The 19959-nt window shown below is 50.0% G+C and overlaps 2 protein-coding genes across 3 annotated transcripts in view; both read left to right on the top strand.

Moving 5' to 3' along the window:
• The window catches only part of cand1 (cullin-associated and neddylation-dissociated 1), an 83104-nt gene that overhangs the window by 45726 nt on the left and 17419 nt on the right, over window positions 1–19959 (top strand). The window contains exons 8-15 of one of the 2 annotated variants that reach the window (XM_045210599.1): window positions 8165–8316; window positions 8556–8696; window positions 12643–12787; window positions 15594–15712; window positions 15871–15968; window positions 16269–16531; window positions 16721–17094; window positions 17655–17810. In XM_045210599.1, coding sequence (XP_045066534.1) covers window positions 8165–8316; window positions 8556–8696; window positions 12643–12787; window positions 15594–15712; window positions 15871–15968; window positions 16269–16531; window positions 16721–17094; window positions 17655–17810 — 1448 coding nt within the window. The remainder of the gene's footprint in view (window positions 1–8164; window positions 8317–8555; window positions 8697–12642; window positions 12788–15593; window positions 15713–15870; window positions 15969–16268; window positions 16532–16720; window positions 17095–17654; window positions 17811–19959) is intronic. The other variant, XM_045210600.1, reaches the window with a different exon arrangement.
• Window positions 17870–19959, top strand: LOC123482500. Its single transcript, XM_045210601.1, has 2 exons — window positions 17870–18113; window positions 18500–19959. Exons 1-2 carry the CDS (start codon window positions 17894–17896, stop codon window positions 19663–19665), a joined length of 1386 nt encoding a protein of 461 aa, XP_045066536.1. The 5' UTR covers window positions 17870–17893; the 3' UTR covers window positions 19666–19959.

The following is a 19959-nucleotide window of genomic DNA, read 5'->3' on the forward strand; positions in this document are numbered from 1 at the left end:
CCTGTGCTTCCTACTAGCGTTTTTTTCCCCCTCTTCCGTTCTTCTCCCATCTGCCCCGTGTACACATGCTGCTCTTCCTTCAGAAAAGCATGCATCACAACTTAGTTCATTTGCTAAATTTTTTCTCTTTCGCTTGTAAATGTCCACACACACTGAAAATAACTTTCGGTAGCTATTAGCTATGCTTGTATAACTGTATGAGCTGGATTTGCCTGTCTTTGCAATTAGTTTATGCTCGTTTTCGCTCGTTAGCATTTAGCTATGTGATTTCACTATTACTTGTGCTAATTCTGTTAGCATTCTGGTTGTAGAGACCCAATGGGTTTTTCATTTTAGCGCCCCCTTGTGTGCTATGCCGGTAATACCGTAAATCCCGGGATGGCAGAAGAACGGTATGACTGTATGGAAATCTGTATACCGCCCAAGCCTACTATCAAGGTTTTACAACTTTTATTCACATCCCGTCAGGGACAATCAATAGGTATTGCCGCGTCTCTAATAATAACCACCTCCTCTTAAGAAGAGAGACGTATAGGACTCATCTCTTCAGATGAGAGATATAGGACTCATCTCTTCAGGGCTTAGGTTTCTGCTTAGATATCTGCCTCCAGTGTGAGATAAGTTAGGCTAGTTCTATCTATTAAATTGTCTTCCAAATGTGTCTTCCATTTTCAGGAATTTTTCTGTGCAGAATAAACCCCCAGTTGTAAGTCCCCACTGCAATGTGACTGAGACTGTCTGTCCTTCGTTGCTATGATTGTGTAAGAGCTCAACCAGAAAGACAATCTGTTGCTTGGCCAACGCATGAGCACTGTGAAATGAAACTATAACACTACTAAATATTGAAGACAACCAGCCAGCCTCTCTCTCTCTCCCTCTGACTCCCTCGTGCCTTGTTACCAGGCTGAATGTTATTATCTACAGGCTGAATGGAGGACTGCTATTGGAGAGAGTAACGTTAGCCCCTTTCAGCAGACCTCCAGTCATTTCTTCTACTACAACTGATAGAGATCGCTTTCTGTCCTTGTCATCACAAGCAGGACCAGACAGGCTTTTGTATTGTCAGCTTGTTGAAGCTTTGGCCTGCGTCTCCTGGTGTAACACTGTTTCTCCCAGGCAGGGTGCACTTGATACTGTGTTGCTAGTTACATTTCTGAGTGGTAAGGAAATAAAATGTAGTCCAGACATGAGGACTTGGACTAGTTGGTCAGCTAATGAACCTGCTACACACTACAGGCCCTCCCTCCGTTCCCTCCCTCCCCTCCGTTCCCTCCCTCCCCTCCGTTCCCTCCCTCCCCTCCCTCCCCTTTGTTCCTCCCTCCCCTCCCTCCCCTCCGTTCCCTCCCCTTTGTTCCTCCCTCCCCTCTGTTCCTCCCTCCCCTCTGTTCCTCCCTCCCCTCTGTTCCTCCCTCCCCTCCGTTCCCTCTGTTCCTCCCTCCCCTCCGTTCCCTCCCCTCTGTTCCTCCCTCCCCTCCCTCCCTCTGTTCCTCCCTCCCCTCTGTTCCTCCCTCCCCTCTGTTCCTCCCTCCCCTCCGTTCCCTCCCTCCCCTCAGTTCCCTCCCTCCCCTCAGTTCCCTCCCTCCCCTCTGTTCCTCCCTCCCCTCCCTCCCTCTGTTCCTCCCTCCCCTCTGTTCCTCCCTCCCCTCTGTTCCTCCCTCCCCTCTGTTCCCTCCCTCCCCTCAGTTCCCTCCCTCCCCTCCGTTCTCTCCCTCCCCTTTGTTCCTCCCTCCCTCCCTCCCCTCTGTTCCTCCCTCCCCTCTGTTCCTCCCTCCCCTCTGTTCCTCCCTCCCCTCTGTTCCTCCCTCCCCTCTGTTCCTCCCTCCCCTCTGTTCCTCCCTCCCCTCTGTCCCTCCCTCCCCTCTGTCCCTCCCTCCCCTCTGTCCCTCCCTCCCCTCTGTTCCTCCCTCCCCTCTGTTCCTCCCTCCCCTCCGTTCCCTCCCGCCCCTCCGTTCCTTCCATCCCCTCCCTCCCCTCCGTTCCCTCCCCTTTGTTCCTCCCTCCCCTTTGTTCCTCCCTCCCCTCCCTCCCCTCAGTTCCCTCCCTCCCCTCTGTTCCTCCCTCCCCTCTGTTCCTCCCTCCCCTCTGTTCCTCCCTCCCCTCCGTTCCCTCCCTCCCCTCCGTTCTCTCCCTCCCCTTTGTTCCTCCCTCCCCTCCCTCCCCTCAGTTCCCTCCCTCTCCTCTGTTCCTCCCTCCCCTCCGTTCCCTCTCCTCTATCCCCTCCGTTCCCTCCCTCCCTCCCCTCAGTTCCCTCCCTCTCCTCTGTTCCTCCCTCCCCTCTGTTCCTCCCTCCCCTCTGTTCCTCCCTCCCCTCCGTTCCCTCCCTCCCTCCCCTCCCTCCCCTCAGTTCGCTCCCTCCCCTCTGTTCCTCCCTCCCCTCTGTTCCTCCCTCCCCTCTGTTCCTCCCTCCCCTCTGTTCCTCCCTCCCCTCAGTTCCCTCCCTCCCCTCAGTTCCCTCCCTCCCCTCCGTTCTCTCCCTCCCCTCCGTTCCCTCCCCTCTGTTCCTCCCTCCCCTCAGTTCCCTCCCTCTCCTCTGTTCCTCCCTCCCCTCTGTTCCTCCCTCCCCTCCGTTCCCTCCCCTCTGTTCCTCCCTCCCCTCTGTTCCTCCCTCCCCTCTGTTCCTCCCTCCCCTCTGTTCCTCCCTCCCCTCCGTTCCCTCCCTCCGTTTCCCTCCCTCACCCCCGTTCCCTCCCTCCCCTCCGTTCCTTCCATCCCCTCCCTCCCCTCTGTTCCTCCCTCCCCTCTGTTCCTCCCTCCCCCCGTTCCCTCCCTCCCCTCTGTTCTCTCCCTCCCCTCTGTTCCTCCCTCCCCTCCGTTCCTTCCATCCCCTCCCTCCCCTCCGTTCCCTCCCCTTTGTTCCTCCCTCCCCTCCCTCCCCTTTGTTCCTCCCTCCCCTCCCTCCCCTCAGTTCCCTCCCTCCCCTCTGTTCCTCCCTCCCCTCTGTTCCTCCCTCCCCTCAGTTCCCTCCCTCCCCTCTGTTCCTCCCTCCCCTCTGTTCCTCCCTCCCCTCTGTTCCTCCCTCCCTCCGTTCCCTCCCCTCTGTTCCTCCCTCCCCTCCCTCCCCTCTGTTCCTCCCTCCCCTCTGTTCCTCCCTCCCCTCTGTTCCTCCCTCCCCTCTGTTCCTCCCTCCCCTCTGTTCCTCCCTCCCTCCGTTCCCTCCCCTCTGTTCCTCCCTCCGTTCCCTCCCCTCTGTTCCTCCCTCCCCTCCCTCCCCTCAGTTCCTTCCATCCCCTCCCTCCCCTCCGTTCCCTCCCCTCCGTTCCTCCCTCCCCTCTGTTCCTCCCTCCCCTCTGTTCCTCCCTCCCCCCGTTCCCTCCCTCCCCTCAGTTCCCTCCCTCCCCTCCGTTCTCTCCCTCCCCTTTGTTCCTCCCTCCCCTCCCTCCCCTCCCTCCCTCTGTTCCTCCCTCCCCTCTGTTCCTCCCTCCCCTCTGTTCCTCCCTCCCCTCTGTTCCTCCCTCCCCTCCGTTCCCTCCCTCCCCTCAGTTCCCTCCCTCCCCTCCGTTCTCTCCCTCCCCTTTGTTCCTCCCTCCCTCCCTCCCCTCTGTTCCTCCCTCCCCTCTGTTCCTCCCTCCCCTCTGTTCCTCCCTCCCCTCTGTTCCTCCCTCCCCTCTGTTCCTCCCTCCCCTCTGTCCCTCCCTCCCCTCTGTCCCTCCCTCCCCTCTGTCCCTCCCTCCCCTCTGTTCCTCCCTCCCCTCTGTTCCTCCCTCCCCTCCGTTCCCTCCCGCCCCTCCGTTCCTTCCATCCCCTCCCTCCCCTCTGTTCCCTCCCCTTTGTTCCTCCCTCCCCTTTGTTCCTCCCTCCCCTCCCTCCCCTCAGTTCCCTCCCTCCCCTCTGTTCCTCCCTCCCCTCTGTTCCTCCCTCCCCTCTGTTCCTCCCTCCCCTCTGTTCCTCCCTCCCCTCTGTTCCTCCCTCCCTCCGTTCCCTCCCCTCTGTTCCTCCCTCCGTTCCCTCCCCTCTGTTCCTCCCTCCCCTCCCTCCCCTCAGTTCCTTCCATCCCCTCCCTCCCCTCCGTTCCCTCCCCTCTGTTCCTCCCTCCCTCTGTTCCTCCCTCCCCTCTGTTCCTCTCTCCCCTCTGTTCCTCCCTCCCCTCTGTTCCTCCCTCCCCCCCGTTCCCTCCCTCCCCTCTGTTCCCTCCCTCCCCTCTGTTCCTCCCTCCCCTCTGTTCCTCCCTCCCCTTTGTTCCTCCCTCCCCTCCCTCCCCTTTGTTCCTCCCTCCCCTCCCTCCCCTCCCTCCCCTCAGTTCCCTCCCTCCCCTCTGTTCCTCCCTCCCCTCTGTTCCTCCCTCCCCTCTGTTCCTCCCTCCCCTCTGTTCCTCCCTCCCTCCGTTCCCTCCCCTCTGTTCCTCCCTCCCCTCCCTCCCCTCTGTTCCTCCCTCCCCTCCGTTCCTCCCTCCCCTCTGTTCCTCCCTCCCCTCTGTTCCTCTCTCCCCTCTGTTCCTCCCTCCCCTCTGTTCCCTCCCTCCCCTCTGTTCCTCCCTCCCCTCTGTTCCTCCCTCCCCTCTGTTCCTCCCTCCCCTTTGTTCCTCCCTCCCTCCCTCCCCTTTGTTCCTCCCTCCCTCCCTCCCCTCAGTTCCCTCCCTCCCCTCTGTTCCTCCCTCCCCTCTGTTCCTCCCTCCCCTCTGTTCCTCCCTCCCCTCTGTTCCTCCCTCCCTCCGTTCCCTCCCCTCTGTTCCTCCCTCCCCTCCCTCCCCTCTGTTCCTCCCTCCCCTCCGTTCCTCCCTCCCCTCTGTTCCTCCCTCCCCTCTGTTCCTCCCTCCCTCCGTTCCCTCCCCTCTGTTCCTCCCTCCCCTCAGTTCCTTCCATCCCCTCCGTTCCCTCCCCTTTGTTCCTCCCTCCCCTCCCTCCCCTCAGTTCTTTCCCTCCCCTCTGTTCCTCTCTCCCCTCTGTTCCTCCCTCCCCCTCTGTTCCTCCCTCCCCTCTGTTCCTCCCTCCCCTTTGTTCCTCCCTCCCCTCCCTCCCCTTTGTTCCTCCCTCCCCTCCCTCCCCTCAGTTCCCTCCCTCCCCTCTGTTCCTCCCTCCCCTCTGTTCCTCCCTCCCCTCTGTTCCTCCCTCCCCTCTGTTCCTCCCTCCCTCCGTTCCCTCCCCTCTGTTCCTCCCTCCCTCCCCTCCCTCCCCTCCGTTCCCTCCCCTCTGTTCCTCCCTCCCCTCTGTTCCTCCCTCCCTCCGTTCCCTCCCCTCTGTTCCTCCCTCCCCTCTGTTCCTCCCTCCCTCCGTTCCCTCCCCTCTGTTCCTCCCTCCCTCCGTTCCCTCCCCTCTGTTCCTCCCTCCCCTCTGTTCCTCCCTCCCTCCGTTCCCTTCCTCTGTTCCTCCCTCCCCTCTGTTCCTCCCTCCCCTCTGTTCCTCCCTCCCCTCTGTTCCTCCCTCCCCTCTGTTCCTCCCTCCCCTCTGTTCCTCCCTCCCTCTGTTCCTCCCCCCTCTCCTTCCCCTCCCTCCCCTCCTTCCCCTCCCTCTCCTCTGTTCCTCCCTCCCCTCTGTTCCTCCCTCCCCTCTGTTCCTCCCTCCCCTCTGTTCCTCCCTCCCCTCTGTTCCTCCCTCCCTCTGTTCCTCCCCCCCTCTCCTTCCCCTCCCCCCCCTCCTTCCCCTCCCTCTCCTCTGTTCCTCCCTCCCCTCTGTTCCTCCCTCCCCTCTGTTCCTCCCTCCCCTCTGTTCCTCCCTCTCCTCTGTTCCTCCCTCCCCCTCTGTTCCTCCCTCCCCTCTGTTCCTCCCTCCCCTCTGTTCCTCCCTCCCCTCTGTTCCTCCCTCCCCTCTGTTCCTCCCTCCCCTCTGTTCCTCCCTCCCCTCTGTTCCTCCCTCCCCTCTGTTCCTCCCTCCCTCCGTTCCCTCCCCTCTGTTCCTCCCTCCCTCCGTTCCCTCCCCTCTGTTCCTCCCTCTCCTCTGTTCCTCCCTCCCCTCTGTTCCTCCCTCTCCTCTGTTCCTCCCTCCCCTCTGTTCCTCCCTCCCTCCGTTCCCTCCCCTCTGTTCCTCCCTCCCTCCGTTCCCTCCCCTCTGTTCCTCCCTCTCCTCTGTTCCTCCCTCCCCTCTGTTCCTCCCTCTCCTCTGTTCCTCCCTCCCCTCTGTTCCTCCCTCCCTCCGTTCCCTCCCCTCTGTTCCTCCCTCCCTCCGTTCCCTCCCCTCTGTTCCTCCCTCCCTCCGTTCCCTCCCCTCTGTTCCTCCCTCTCCTCTGTTCCTCCCTCCCCTCTGTTCCTCCCTCTCCTCTGTTCCTCCCTCCCCTCTGTTCCTCCCTCCCTCCGTTCCCTCCCCTCTGTTCCTCCCTCCCTCCGTTCCCTCCCCTCTGTTCCTCCCTCTCCTCTGTTCCTCCCTCCCCTCTGTTCCTCCCTCTCCTCTGTTCCTCCCTCCCCTCTGTTCCTCCCTCCCTCCGTTCCCTCCCCTCTGTTCCTCCCTCCCTCCGTTCCCTCCCCTCTGTTCCTCCCTCTCCTCTGTTCCTCCCTCTCCTCTGTTCCTCCCTCCCCCTCTGTTCCTCCTTCCCCTCTGTTCCTCCCTCCCTCCGATCCCACCCTCCCTCTCCTCTGTTCCTCCCTCCCCTCTGTTCCTCCTTCCCCTCTGTTCCTCCCTCTCCTCTGTTCCTCCCTCCCCTCTGTTCCTCCTTCCCCTCTGTTCCTCCCTCCCCTCTGTTCCTCCTTCCCCTCCCTCCCCTCTGTTCCTCCCTCCCCTCTGTTCCTCCATCCCCTCTGTTCCTCCCTCCCCACCCTCCCTCTCCGTTCCCTCCCTCCTCTCTGTACTATCTCCACTGAGTCACCCACTCACTGGTTGTCATTTCTCTCCACCAACCAAAATGTGTGCTCCCAGAATGCTAAAGTACTTCATTTATAAACTGGCTCTTGACACCAAGGAGTGTTTTTTGCAGCCTGGAGTGTTGCTCCTCTCCTCGTATCTCCCGACAGCAGCATGCTTTGCACAGTTTGCCAGTCATCCATAAATCATATTCCTTTAGTAATTCATGGTGCTGACTGACTGACTGTGTGTAGCTAGCTTGTAAACAGGACCAGGGCAGTACAGTGCTGTGACTAGCCTCCTAGTCTGTCAGGACCAGGGCAGTACAGTGCTGTGACTAGCCTCCTAGTCTGTCAGGACCAGGGCAGTACAGTGCTGTGACTAGCCTCCTAGTCTGTCAGGACCAGGGCAGTACAGTGCTGTGACTAGCCTCCTAGTCTGTCAGGACCAGGGCAGTACAGTGCTGTGACTAGCCTCCTAGTCTGTCAGGACCAGGGCAGTACAGTGCTGTGACTAGCCTCATAGTCTGTCAGGACCAGGGCAGTACAGTGCTGTGACTAGCCTCCTAGTCTGTACAGGACCAGGGCAGTACAGTGCTGTGACTAGCCTCCTAGTCTGTCAGGACCAGGGCAGTACAGTGCTGTGACTAGCCTCCTAGTCTGTCAGGACCAGGGCAGTACAGTGCTGTGACTAGCCTCCTAGTCTGTCAGGACCAGGGCAGTACAGTGCTGTGACTAGCCTCCTAGTCTGTCAGGACCAGGGCAGTACAGTGCTGTGACTAGCCTCCTAGTCTGTCAGGACCAGGGCAGTACAGTGCTGTGACTAGCCTCCTAGTCTGTCAGGACCAGGGCAGTACAGTGCTGTGACTAGCCTCCTAGTCTGTCAGGACCAGGGCAGTACAGTGCTGTGACTAGCCTCCTAGTCTGTCAGGACCAGGGCAGTACAGTGCTGTGACTAGCCTCCTAGTCTGTCAGGACCAGGGCAGTACAGTGCTGTGACTAGCCTCCTAGTCTGTCAGGACCAGGGCAGTACAGTGCTGTGACTAGCCTCCTAGTCTGTCAGGACCAGGGCAGTACAGTGCTGTGACTAGCCTCCTAGTCTGTCTCTCTCTGATGATTGATGAGTGTATCTCTGTCAAACTTCATATGTCAAATCTCATTGGAAGGATTTGAGGTTAGGCAGCGATAGTTTCTTGACCTGCAACAACCATGTGATTACAGTGTTGTTCGTGGTAGTCAGGTGGTCGACCCTAGACTACTAGATGTCACATGCTAATTTCTGTGCTGCTTGTGTAACCCTGTTTGAGATGTTAATGTGGCTAACGTACATATCTGACGTCGTCACGATGCCTAGAGAAGCGTTTAACCCTTTTAATATGCTATAATGATAACTGCTACTAGACTGTTAAGTCTCTAACCTCACACTCCCACCACCCTTTGACCTCTGACCTTTTACAGGAAGTGATGATGAGTACAGCGACGACGACGACATGAGCTGGAAGGTTCGCCGTGCGGCCGCCAAGTGCCTGGACGCCGTGGTCAGCACACGCCACGAGATGCTGCCAGAGTTCTACCGCACCGTGTCGCCCGCACTCATCGCCCGCTTCAAGGCACACACACACACACACACACACACACACCACTATCCCGTGTTCCTCTAGGTTTCTATCTTCCAAGGAGTTTTACCTAGCCATTGGGCGTCTGTTTGTGTTTGTGGTTGCACTCTGAGTCTAGGCCGGGTTACTAAAAAGTAAAAGCACTTTGACATCAACAGTTGGGCTTTATAAAAACATTTTGATTGATTGATTGACTAATGTATTGGCTGATGTATTGACTGATGGATTTGTAGGAGCGGGAGGAGAACGTGAAGGCTGATGTGTTCCATGCCTACCTGTCGCTGCTGAAACAGACACGTCCTGCTCAGAGCTGGCTGTGTGACCCCGATGCCATGGAACAAGGAGAGACTCCACTCACCATGCTGCAGAACCAGGTAAAACACAGAGAGAGACTCCACTCACCATGCTGCAGAACCAGGTAAAACACAGAGAGAGACTCCACTCACCATGCTGCAGAACCAGGTAAAACACAGAGAGAGAGACTCCACTCACCATGCTGCAGAACCAGGTAAAACACAGAGAGAGAGACTCCACTCACCATGCTGCAGAACCAGGTAAAACACAGAGAGACTCCACTCACCATGCTGCAGAACCAGGTAAAACACAGAGAGAGACTCCACTCACCATGCTGCAGAACCAGGTAAAACACAGAGAGAGACTCCACTCACCATGCTGCAGAACCAGGTAAAACACAGAGAGAGACTCCACTCACCATGCTGCAGAACCAGGTAAAACACAGAGAGAGACTCCACTCACCATGCTGCAGAACCAGGTAAAACACAGAGAGAGACTCCACTCACCATGCTGCAGAACCAGGTAAAACACAGAGAGAGACTCCACTCACCATGCTGCAGAACCAGGTAAAACACAGAGAGAGACTCCACTCACCATGCTGCAGAACCAGGTAAAACACAGAGAGAGACTCCACTCACCATGCTGCAGAACCAGGTAAAACACAGAGAGAGAGACTCCACTCACCATGCTGCAGAACCAGGTAAAACACAGAGAGAGACTCCACTCACCATGCTGCAGAACCAGGTAAAACACAGAGAGAGACTCCACTCACCATGCTGCAGAACCAGGTAAAACACAGAGAGAGACTCCACTCACCATGCTGCAGAACCAGGTAAAACACAGAGAGAGAGACTCCACTCACCATGCTGCAGAACCAGGTAAAACAGAGAGAGGCACTGCCCAATCTGGCTGGTAGACCATACGTTCTACTAGCCAATGGTGGGTGATGTTCTTTTAGCCAAGGATCCAAAAATCTGTGCTGTGCGATATTTCAGAAGACACGTTTTTCGGGCTAGTTTGGCACGTTTCCTACTAGCCTGGTCTAAACAGTACTACCTGGTTACCTGTATTAATGCATCACACCAATGTAATGCTCCTATGTTAATGCTCACACACACACAGAGGGTCGAGAGAGTAGTATTTCTGATATTTATCCTAGTGGTAGTTCTAGTGTGTATTAGGCAGTAGTATTTCTGATATTTATCCTAGTGGTAGTTCTAGTATGTATTAGTCCAGTAGTATGTCTGATATTTATCCTAGTGGTAGTTCTAGTGTGTATTAGTCGGTAGTATTTCTGATATTTATCCTAGTGGTAGTTCTAGTATGTATTAGTCAGTAGTATTTCTGATATTTATCCTAGTGGTAGTTCTAGTATGTAGTAGTCAGTAGTATTTCTGATATTTATCCTAGTGGTAGTTCTAGTATGTATTAGTCAGTAGTATTTCTGATATTTATCCTAGTGGTAGTTCTAGTATGTATTAGTTGGTAGTATTTCTGATATTTATCCTAGTGGTAGTTCTAGTATGTATTAGTCAGTAGTATTTCTGATATTTATCCTAGTGGTAGTTCTAGTATGTATTAGTCAGTAGTATTTCTGATATTTATCCTAGTGGTAGTTCTAGTATGTATTAGTCAGTAGTATTTCTGATATTTATCCTAGTGGTAGTTCTAGTATGTAGTAGTCAGTAGTATTTCTGATATTTATCCTAGTGGTAGTTCTAGTATGTATTAGTCAGTAGTATTTCTGATATTTATCCTAGTGGTAGTTCTAGTATGTATTAGTTGGTAGTATTTCTGATATTTATCCTAGTGGTAGTTCTAGTATGTATTAGTCAGTAGTATTTCTGATATTTATCCTAGTGGTAGTTCTAGTATGTATTAGTCAGTAGTATTTCTGATATTTATCCTAGTGGTAGTTCTAGTATGTATTAGTCAGAAGTATTTCTGATATTTATCCTAGTGGTAGTTCTAGTGTGTATTAGTCGGTAGTATTTCTGATATTTATCCTAGTGGTAGTTCTAGTATGTATTAGTTGGTAGTATTTCTGATATTTCTCCTAGTGGTAGTTCTAGTGTGTATTAGTCCGTAGTATGTCTGATATTTCTCCTAGTGGTAGTTCTAGTGTGTATTAGTCGGTAGTATTTCTGATATTTATCCTAGTGGTAGTTCTAGTATGTATTAGTCAGTAGTATTTCTGATATTTATCCTAGTGGTAGTTCTAGTATGTATTAGTCAGTAGTATTTCTGATATTTATCCTAGTGGTAGTTCTAGTGTGTATTAGTCAGTAGTATTTCTGATATTTATCCTAGTGGTAGTTCTAGTATGTATTAGTCGGTAGTATTTCTGATATTTATCCTAGTGGTAGTTCTAGTATGTATTAGTCAGTAGTATTTCTGATATTTATCCTAGTGGTAGTTCTAGTATGTAGTAGTCAGTAGTATTTCTGATATTTATCCTAGTGGTAGTTCTAGTATGTATTAGTCAGTAGTATTTCTGATATTTATCCTAGTGGTAGTTCTAGTATGTATTAGTTGGTAGTATTTCTGATATTTATCCTAGTGGTAGTTCTAGTATGTATTAGTCAGTAGTATTTCTGATATTTATCCTAGTGGTAGTTCTAGTATGTATTAGTCAGTAGTATTTCTGATATTTATCCTAGTGGTAGTTCTAGTATGTATTAGTCAGTAGTATTTCTGATATTTATCCTAGTGGTAGTTCTAGTGTGTATTAGTCAGTAGTATTTCTGATATTTATCCTAGTGGTAGTTATAGTATGTATTAGTCAGTAGTATTTCTGATATTTCTCCTAGTGGTAGTTCTAGTGTGTATTAGTCCGTAGTATGTCTGATATTTCTCCTAGTGGTAGTTCTAGTGTGTATTAGTCCGTAGTATGTCTGATATTTCTCCTAGTGGTAGTTCTAGTGTGTATTAGTCCGTAGTATGTCTGATATTTCTCCTAGTGGTAGTTCTAGTGTGTATTAGTCCGTAGTATGTCTGATATTTCTCCTAGTGGTAGTTCTAGTGTGTATTAGTCCGTAGTATTTCTGATATTTCTCCTAGTGGTAGTTCTAGTGTGTATTAGTCCGTAGTATGTCTGATATTTCTCCTAGTGGTAGTTCTAGTGTATATTAATCAGTAGTATGTCTGATATTTCTCCTAGTGGTAGTTCTAGTGTGTATTAGTCCGTAGTATTTCTGATATTTATCCTAGTGGTAGTTCTAGTATGTATTAGTCCGTAGTATGTCTGATATTTATCCTAGTGGTAGTTCTAGTGTGTAGTAGTCCGTAGTATGTCTGATATTTATCCTAGTGGTAGTTCTAGTGTGTATTAGTCAGTAGTATGTCTGATATTTATCCTAGTGGTAGTTCTAGTGTGTATTAGTCAGTAGTATGTCTGATATTTATCCTAGTGGTAGTTCTAGTGTGTATTAGTCCGTAGTATGTCTGATATTTATCCTAGTGGTAGTTCTAGTGTGTATTAGTGCGTAGTATGTCTGATAGTTATCCTAGTGGTAGTTCTAGTATGTATTAGTCCGTAGTATGTCTGATATTTCTCCTAGTGGTAGTTCTAGTGTGTATTAGTGCGTAGTATGTCTGATATTTCTCCTAGTGGTAGTTCTAGTGTGTATTAGTCCGTAGTATGTCTGATATTTATCCTAGTGGTAGTTCTAGTGTGTATTAGTCCGTAGTATTTCTGATATTTCTCCTAGTGGTAGTTCTAGTGTGTATTAGTCCGTAGTATGTCTGATATTTCTCCTAGTGGTAGTTCTAGTATGTATTAGTCCGTAGTATGTCTGATATTTCTCCTAGTGGTAGTTCTAGTGTGTATTAGTCAGTAGTATTTCTGATATTTCTCCTAGTGGTAGTTCTAGTGTGTATTAGTCAGTAGTATTTCTGATATTTCTCCTAGTGGTAGTTCTAGTGTGTATTAGTCCGTAGTATGTCTGATATTTCTCCTAGTGGTAGTTCTAGTGTGTATTAGTGCGTAGTATGTCTGATATTTCTCTCTCCCGCCGGGTGCTGCTGCAGGTGCCAATGATCGTTAAGGCCCTGCATAAGCAGATGAAGGAGAAAAGTGTCAAGACTCGCCAGTGCTGCTTCAACATGCTGACAGAGCTGGTCAACGTGCTGCCTGGAGCCCTCACACAACACATCCCTGTCCTCGTACCAGGTAGGTTACTACCCTAACCCTGGAGCCCTCACCCAACACATCCCTGTCCTCGTACCAGGTAGGTTACTACCCTGCCCTAACCCTGGAGCCCTCACACAACACATCCCTGTCCTCGTACCAGGTAGGTTACTACCCTACCCTAACCCTGGAGTCCTCACACAACATAACTTGCACTGAGTGGGCAGTTTATTAGGTACACCACCCCGTTCAGAAAAATGGTTAGCTTCTACAGACAGTGAGTCACGTGGCCTTGGCTTGCTATATAAAACAGGCAGACAGGCATCGAGGCATTCAGTTACTGTTTGATTGAACGTTAGAATGGGCAAAACGAGTGACCTGAGAGACTGAGCGTGGTATGATCCTCTGTGTCAGACGCACCGGTTCCAGTCTCTGAGAAACGGCCGGCCTCCTGGGCTTTTTACAAACAACAGTGTCTAGGGTTTACCGAGAATGGTGCGACAAACAAAAAACATCCGGTCAGCGACAGTCCTGTGGGTGAAAACAGCTCGTTGATGAGAAAGGTCGAAGGAGAATGGCGAGAATGGTGCAAGCTAACAGGCGGGCCACAAACAGGAAAACAACGGTGCAGTACAACAGTGGTGTGCAGAACGGCATCTCGGAACGCACAACTCGTCGGTCCTTGCCACGGATGGGCTATTGCAGCAGACGACCACACCGGGTTCCACTCCTATCAGCTAAAAACAAGAAGAAGCGGCTCCAGTGGGCACGCCATCACCAACACTGGACAATTCAGTAGTAGAAAAACATTGCCTGGACTGACGAATCCCGATTCCTCTTGCGTCATGCTGATGGCAGAGTCAGGATTTGGCGTGAGTCCATGGTCCCATCCTGCCTGGTGTCAACGCTACAGGCTGGTGGCAGTGGTGTACTGGTGTGGGGAATGTTTTCCTGTCACACGTTCGGTCCCTTGATACCAATTTGAGCAACGTTTCAGTGCCCCGAAGAATTCCAGCTGTTCTGGAGGCAAAGGTGAGGGGTCTGACCCCCGGTACTAGATGGGTGTACCTCATGTGAACCTGAAATTTGTCCCCCGGACACCACACACACACACACACACACACACACACACACACACACACACACACACACACACACACGCACACACGAAGGAGAGGCTGAAAGCAGCATTGGATCAGCTGCAGAGCTACACTTCCCCTGGAGCAGCCTTTGCTCAAGGGCACAATGGTAGTAGTTGGCACCCCGAGATTCTGATCTCACTCTTGCCAGACTTTTACCCGGGGCCTATCCTGGTCTCTCACCCCCAACATCTCAGTGCTGCTCCCAGGAACGAGGCTCCCGCCCTTGGCACATTCTTCAGCCTCATCCCTCTGGTCTGGAGGTCACTCCGTCTGACGGAGGCTGGCTGACCGACACACTCAGGCTGATTTTCGGTTCTTATGAAATGATGACATTAAATGCCTTTTCATGTCTTAGTGGAATGAGAGTAGTTGAGTTGACAGGAAATATGTTGAAGGAGAACATTGTATTATTTTACCTAGTCAACGTGTCACCTTAGAGGAATCGATGGATTGATAGTTCTGCGTGTTGTTTATTGCTGTTTGCAGCCATAGGGTCTTCTTTCCCTTTAGAACACTACAAGTGATTTATTACGACTTGTTCGCAGTTAAATGCAACACACCAAAGGCAACAAGAGTAGATTTTATATCATGTTCTGTCATTTTCTAAATGACCTTGGGAGAGAAACCAGTCATTGTAGTTTCCCCAACATGCTCCTCCGAACTCTATTCTACAGTGCCACTGCTCTGCTTCAGTAACCCACCGCAATGGGATTATATAGGATCAATGTAATATGAAGCTAGCTTCTCCTTCCCTGCATGGACCAGGGGAGTGGAGGATCTGAAAGGGGCTGATCATCACTATTATCTGCCTGTTGTTGTATTGATTCTTACTGTAAAACCTTCCTGTTGTTGTATTGATTCTTACTGTAAAATCTTCCTGTTGTTTGTATTGATTCTTACTGGAAAACCTTCCTGTTGTTGTATTGATTCTTATTGTAAAACCTTCCTGTTGTTGAATTGATTCTTACTGTAAAACCTTCCTGTTGTTTGTATTGATTCTTACTGTAAAACCTTCCTGTTGTTGTATTGATTCTTACTGTAAAACCTTCCTGTTGTTGTATTGATTCTTACTGTAAAACCTTCCTGTTGTTGTATTGATTCTTACTGTAAAACCTTCCTGTTTGTATTGATTCTTACTGGAAAACCTTCCTGTTGTTGTATTGATTCTTATTGTAAAACCTTCCTGTTGTTGTATTGATTCTTATTGTAAAACCTTCCTGTTGTTGAATTGATTCTTACTGTAAAACCTTCCTGTTGTTTGTATTGATTCTTACTGTAAAACCTTCCTGTTGTATTGATTCTTACTGTAAAACCTTCCTGTTGTTGTATTGATTCTTACTGTAAAACCTTCCTGTTGTTGTATTGATTCTTACTGTAAACCTTCCTGTTGTTGTATTGAGTCTTACTGTAAACCTTCCTGTTTAGTAAGGAAGCTCTCTGTTTTCCTCATTGTATTTTGTGTTCCCTGAAACATGGGTCAGGTTTCTGACCTCACCGGCACCACTTTCCTAATCTGTTTCCCTTCTTTCCTTTCATATTCTAATGCATTGGGCCGGTTTCCCCAGACACACATCACACCTAGTCCTAGACTAAAAAGCACTTTCAATGGAGTTTCTAGTCTAGGACTAGGCTTAATCTGTGTCCGGGAAACCCTCTCTCAATGTGCATATCGACTAAACTAACCTACTCTCCCTCCCTCCCAACAGGAATCATCTTCTCTCTCAACGACAAGTCCAGTTCGTCCAACCTGAAGATCGATGCCCTGTCCTGTCTGTATGTGGTCCTGTGTAACCACCAGCCCCAAGTCTTCCACCCCCATGTTCAGGTCGGATATTAGGACTTTTAAAATAGTCTCAGAACTCTCACTGAGTGGTCCATCCACAAAAAAAAAGTATTTCTTTATTTGAAAGACGTCTTGTCATTTTGTGAAGTGACACTTGAATAAACTTTTTAATAAACTTTTCTAACCTGTAACCTCCAAAGGCCCTGGTGCCGCCCGTGGTGGCATGTGTGGGAGACCCCTTCTATAAGATCACCTCTGAGGCCCTGCTGGTCACCCAACAGTTGGTCAAGGTGATCAGGTAAGGTTATCTAGTCTATTCTAATACATGCGTATTGGTGTGTTCTCTTGTTTTTAATAGGATAACTACATGTTTCACCAGAGGTAACTCGAGTCGTGTGTTGCTGTTTTTCATTCTGTCTGTACAGTATTTTATTTTTATTTTTAATCTGATGCAAGCACATGGCCCAGTATGGGGGAAATGAAGCACATGGCCCAGTATGGGGGAAATGAAGCACATGGCCCAGTATGGGGGAAATGAAGCACATGGCCCAGTATGGGGGAAATGAAGCTTTCTCAATGTGAATCTGAATCTTCTCAGACCTCTGGACCAGCCGGAGAGGGACACCTTCGATGCTTCTCCCTACATCACTGACCTCTTCACCTGCACCATCAAACGCCTCAAGGCTGCCGACATCGACCAGGAAGTGAAAGAGAGGGCCATTTCCTGTATGGGTCAGATCATCTGTAACCTAGGAGACAGCCTGGGGGCCGACCTCCCTGGGACGCTGCACATCTTCCTAGAGCGCCTGAAGAATGAGATTACCAGGCTGACTACGGTCAAGGCCCTCACGCTCATCGCAGGTAGGGAGTGGATGATATCGGGAAGTCTTTCAGAATCCATACGTAGGTTTTTCAGAGTCTGTTGATGACGGTTGATTTAATGGCTTGATAAGTGTGTTTTTTTTAAACTAATAAATCAGTTTCCCCGCTCGATAAGAGGTGTGTGTGTATATACTTACTTTTCATACTTGCTCTCTTCCCTAATCACAGGCTCCACGCTGAAGATTGACCTTCGACCTATCCTTGACGAGGCGGTGCCCATCCTGGCGTCGTTCCTGCGTAAGAACCAGCGGGCGCTGAAACTGAGCACCCTGGCCGGCCTCGACATCCTGGTGAAGAACTACAGCGACAGCGTGACTCCGGCCATGATCGACGCGGTGCTGGCCGAGCTGCCTCCACTGATCAGCGAGAGCGACATGCATGTGTCCCAGATGGCCATCAGCTTCCTGACCACCCTGGCCCGTGTCCACCCTCTCTCCCTGGCTAAGATCGGGGGGTCGACCATCCTCTCAGAGCTCATCTCTCTGGTCAGGTCTCCTCTTCTGCAAGGAGGGGCCCTCGGTGCCATGTTAGAGTTTTTCCAGGTACGGATGGTTACCAGTTACAGTTTGATAAGGGAATGCTTTATTAACGTCTAGGACAGCGGATGGGTGAGTTCAATTGACGTACTGTGTTGTAAAAAAGTTTGTGAACTGCTTGGAAAATCAGCAAAAAGAAACGATCAGGTATTTAGGTCCTACTTTGTCCCGATAGAAGATGCTCTGTAGTTTCCCAAACTATCAACTTCGAATCTAGAAGTGTCACTGCTTAATGTTAATTTGTGTATTTATAAAAACACTGACCCTGATCAAGCAGGATTGTTGCACTCAGAAAATACTATATTCTGTTCTTCTATATTCAGGCTCTGGTGGGTACGGGGACACCCTCTCTGGGTTAGGGTTATGTTATATTAAAAACGGTGTTATTGTGTCTCCTCTCCCAGGCTCTGGTGGGTACGGGGACATCCTCTCTGGGTTAGGGTTATGTTATATTAAAAGCGGTGTTATTGTGTCTCCTCTCCCAGGCTCTGGTGGGTACGGGGACACCCTCTCTGGGTTAGGGTTATGTTATATTAAAAGCGGTGTTATTGTGTCTCCTCTCCCAGGCTCTGGTGGGTACGGAGACATCCTCTCTGGGTTACATGGACCTGCTCCGTATGCTGACCGGTCCAGTCTACGCCCAGAGTGCTGCTCTGACACACAAACAGTCCTACTACTCCATCGCCAAGTGTGTGGCTGCTCTGACCCGCGCCTGTCCTAATGTGGGTTCACTGTTCTCTTGGCTTTTAGACATCCTTCCTGTGTTATGTTCTCCTGGAGGGCTTTTAGACATCCTTCCTGTGTTATGTTCTCCTGGAGGACTTTTAGACATCCTTCCTGTGTTATATTCTCCTGGAGGACTTTTAGACATCCTTCCTGTGTTATATTCTCCTGGAGGACTTTTAGACATCCTTCCTGTGTTATGTTCTCCTGGAGGACTTTTAGACATCCTTCCTGTGTTATGTTCTCCTGGAGGACTTTTAGACATCCTTCCTGTGTTATGTTCTCCTGGAGGACTTTTAGACATCCTTCCTGTGTTATGTTCTCCTGGAGGACTTTTAGACATCCTTCCTGTGTTATGTTCTCCTGGAGGACTTTTAGACATCCTTCCTGTGTTATGTTCTCCTGGAGGACTTTTAGACATTCTTCCTGTGTTATGTTCTCCAGGAGGACTTTTAGACATCCTTCCTGTGTTATGTTCTCCTGGAGGACTTTTAGACATCCTTCCTGTGTTATGTTCTCCTGGAGGACTTTTAGACATCCTTCCTGTGTTATGTTCTCCTGGAGGACTTTTAGACATCCTTCCTGTGTTATGTTCTCCTGGAGGACTTTTAGACATCCTTCCTGTGTTATGTTCTCCTGGAGGACTTTTAGACATCCTTCCTGTGTTATGTTCTCCTGGCTTTTAGACATCCTTCCTGTGTTATGTTCTCCTGGAGGACTTTTAGACATCCTTCCTGTGTTATGTTCTCCTGGAGGACTTTTAGACATCCTTCCTGTGTTATGTTCTCCTGGAGGACTTTTAGACATCCTTCCTGTGTTATGTTCTCCTGGAGGACTTTTAGACATCCTTCCTGTGTTATGTTCTCCTGGAGGACTTTTAGACATCCTTCCTGTGTTATGTTCTCCTGGAGGACTTTTAGACATCCTTCCTGTGTTATGTTCTCCTGGAGGACTTTTAGACATCCTTCCTGTGTTATGTTCTCCTGGAGGACTTTTAGACATCCTTCCTGTGTTATGTTCTCCTGGAGGACTTTTAGACATCCTTCCTGTGTTATGTTCTCCTGGAGGGCTTTTAGACATTCTTCCTGTGTTATGTTCTCCTGGAGGGCTTTTAGACATCCTTCCTGTGTTATGTTCTCCTGGAGGACTTTTAGACATCCTTCCTGTGTTATGTTCTCCTGGAGGACTTTTAGACATCCTTCCTGTGTTATGTTCTCCTGGAGGACTTTTAGACATCCTTCCTGTGTTATGTTCTCCTGGAGGACTTTTAGACATCCTTCCTGTGTTATGTTCTCCTGGAGGACTTTTAGACATCCTTCCTGTGTTATGTTCTCCTGGAGGGCTTTTAGACATCCTTCCTGTGTTATGTTCTCCTGGAGGACTTTTAGACATCCTTCCTGTGTTATGTTCTCCTGGAGGACTTTTAGACATCCTTCCTGTGTTATGTTCTCCTGGAGGACTTTTAGACATCCTTCCTGTGTTATGTTCTCCTGGAGGACTTTTAGACATCCTTCCTGTGTTATGTTCTCCTGGAGGACTTTTAGACATCCTTCCTGTGTTATGTTCTCCTGGAGGGCTTTTAGACATCCTTCCTGTGTTATGTTCTCCTGGAGGGCTTTTAGACATCCTTCCTGTGTTATGTTCTCCTGGAGGACTTTTAGACATCCTTCCTGTGTTATGTTCTCCTGGAGGACTTTTAGACATCCTTCCTGTGTTATGTTCTCCTGGAGGACTTTTAGACATTCTTCCTGTGTTATGTTCTCCTGGAGGACTTTTAGACATTCTTCCTGTGTTATGTTCTCCTGGAGGACTTTTAGACATCCTTCCTGTTATGTTCTCCTGGAGGACTTTTAGACATTCTTCCTGTGTTATGTTCTCCTGGAGGGCTTTTAGACATTCTTCCTGTGTTATGTTCTCCTGGAGGACTTTTAGACATTCTTCCTGTGTTATGTTCTCCTGGAGGAGTTTTGTGTATTTTCAATCCAAATTTTTTTCTTCTCAGATTTGTACGGTTTGAATATATCCCAGTTTATTTCTTTGTTTGTTCATTATCTTAACACTGTGTTTTATAATGTTGTATGATCACTAGGAGGTGCCCTAAAGGCTTTTGCAATATTTTAATGCACTTTAAATAAAGTTTGATTGTAT

Source organism: Coregonus clupeaformis, chromosome 4 (genome assembly GCF_020615455.1).
Source record: "Coregonus clupeaformis isolate EN_2021a chromosome 4, ASM2061545v1, whole genome shotgun sequence".
Classification (NCBI taxonomy): Eukaryota; Metazoa; Chordata; class Actinopteri; order Salmoniformes; family Salmonidae; genus Coregonus; species Coregonus clupeaformis.

What these genes read in the sequence shown, in the direction of transcription:
- LOC123482500 (XM_045210601.1), top strand. Translation starts at nt 17,894, where the DNA reads ATGTTCTCCTGGAGGACTTTTAGACATCCTTCCTGTGTTATATTCTCC. An exon ending in CTCCTGGAGGACTTTTAGAC is followed by an intron (nt 18,114 to 18,499) that starts ATCCTTCCTGTG and finishes TGGCTTTTAGAC; the next exon opens with ATCCTTCCTGTGTTATGTTC.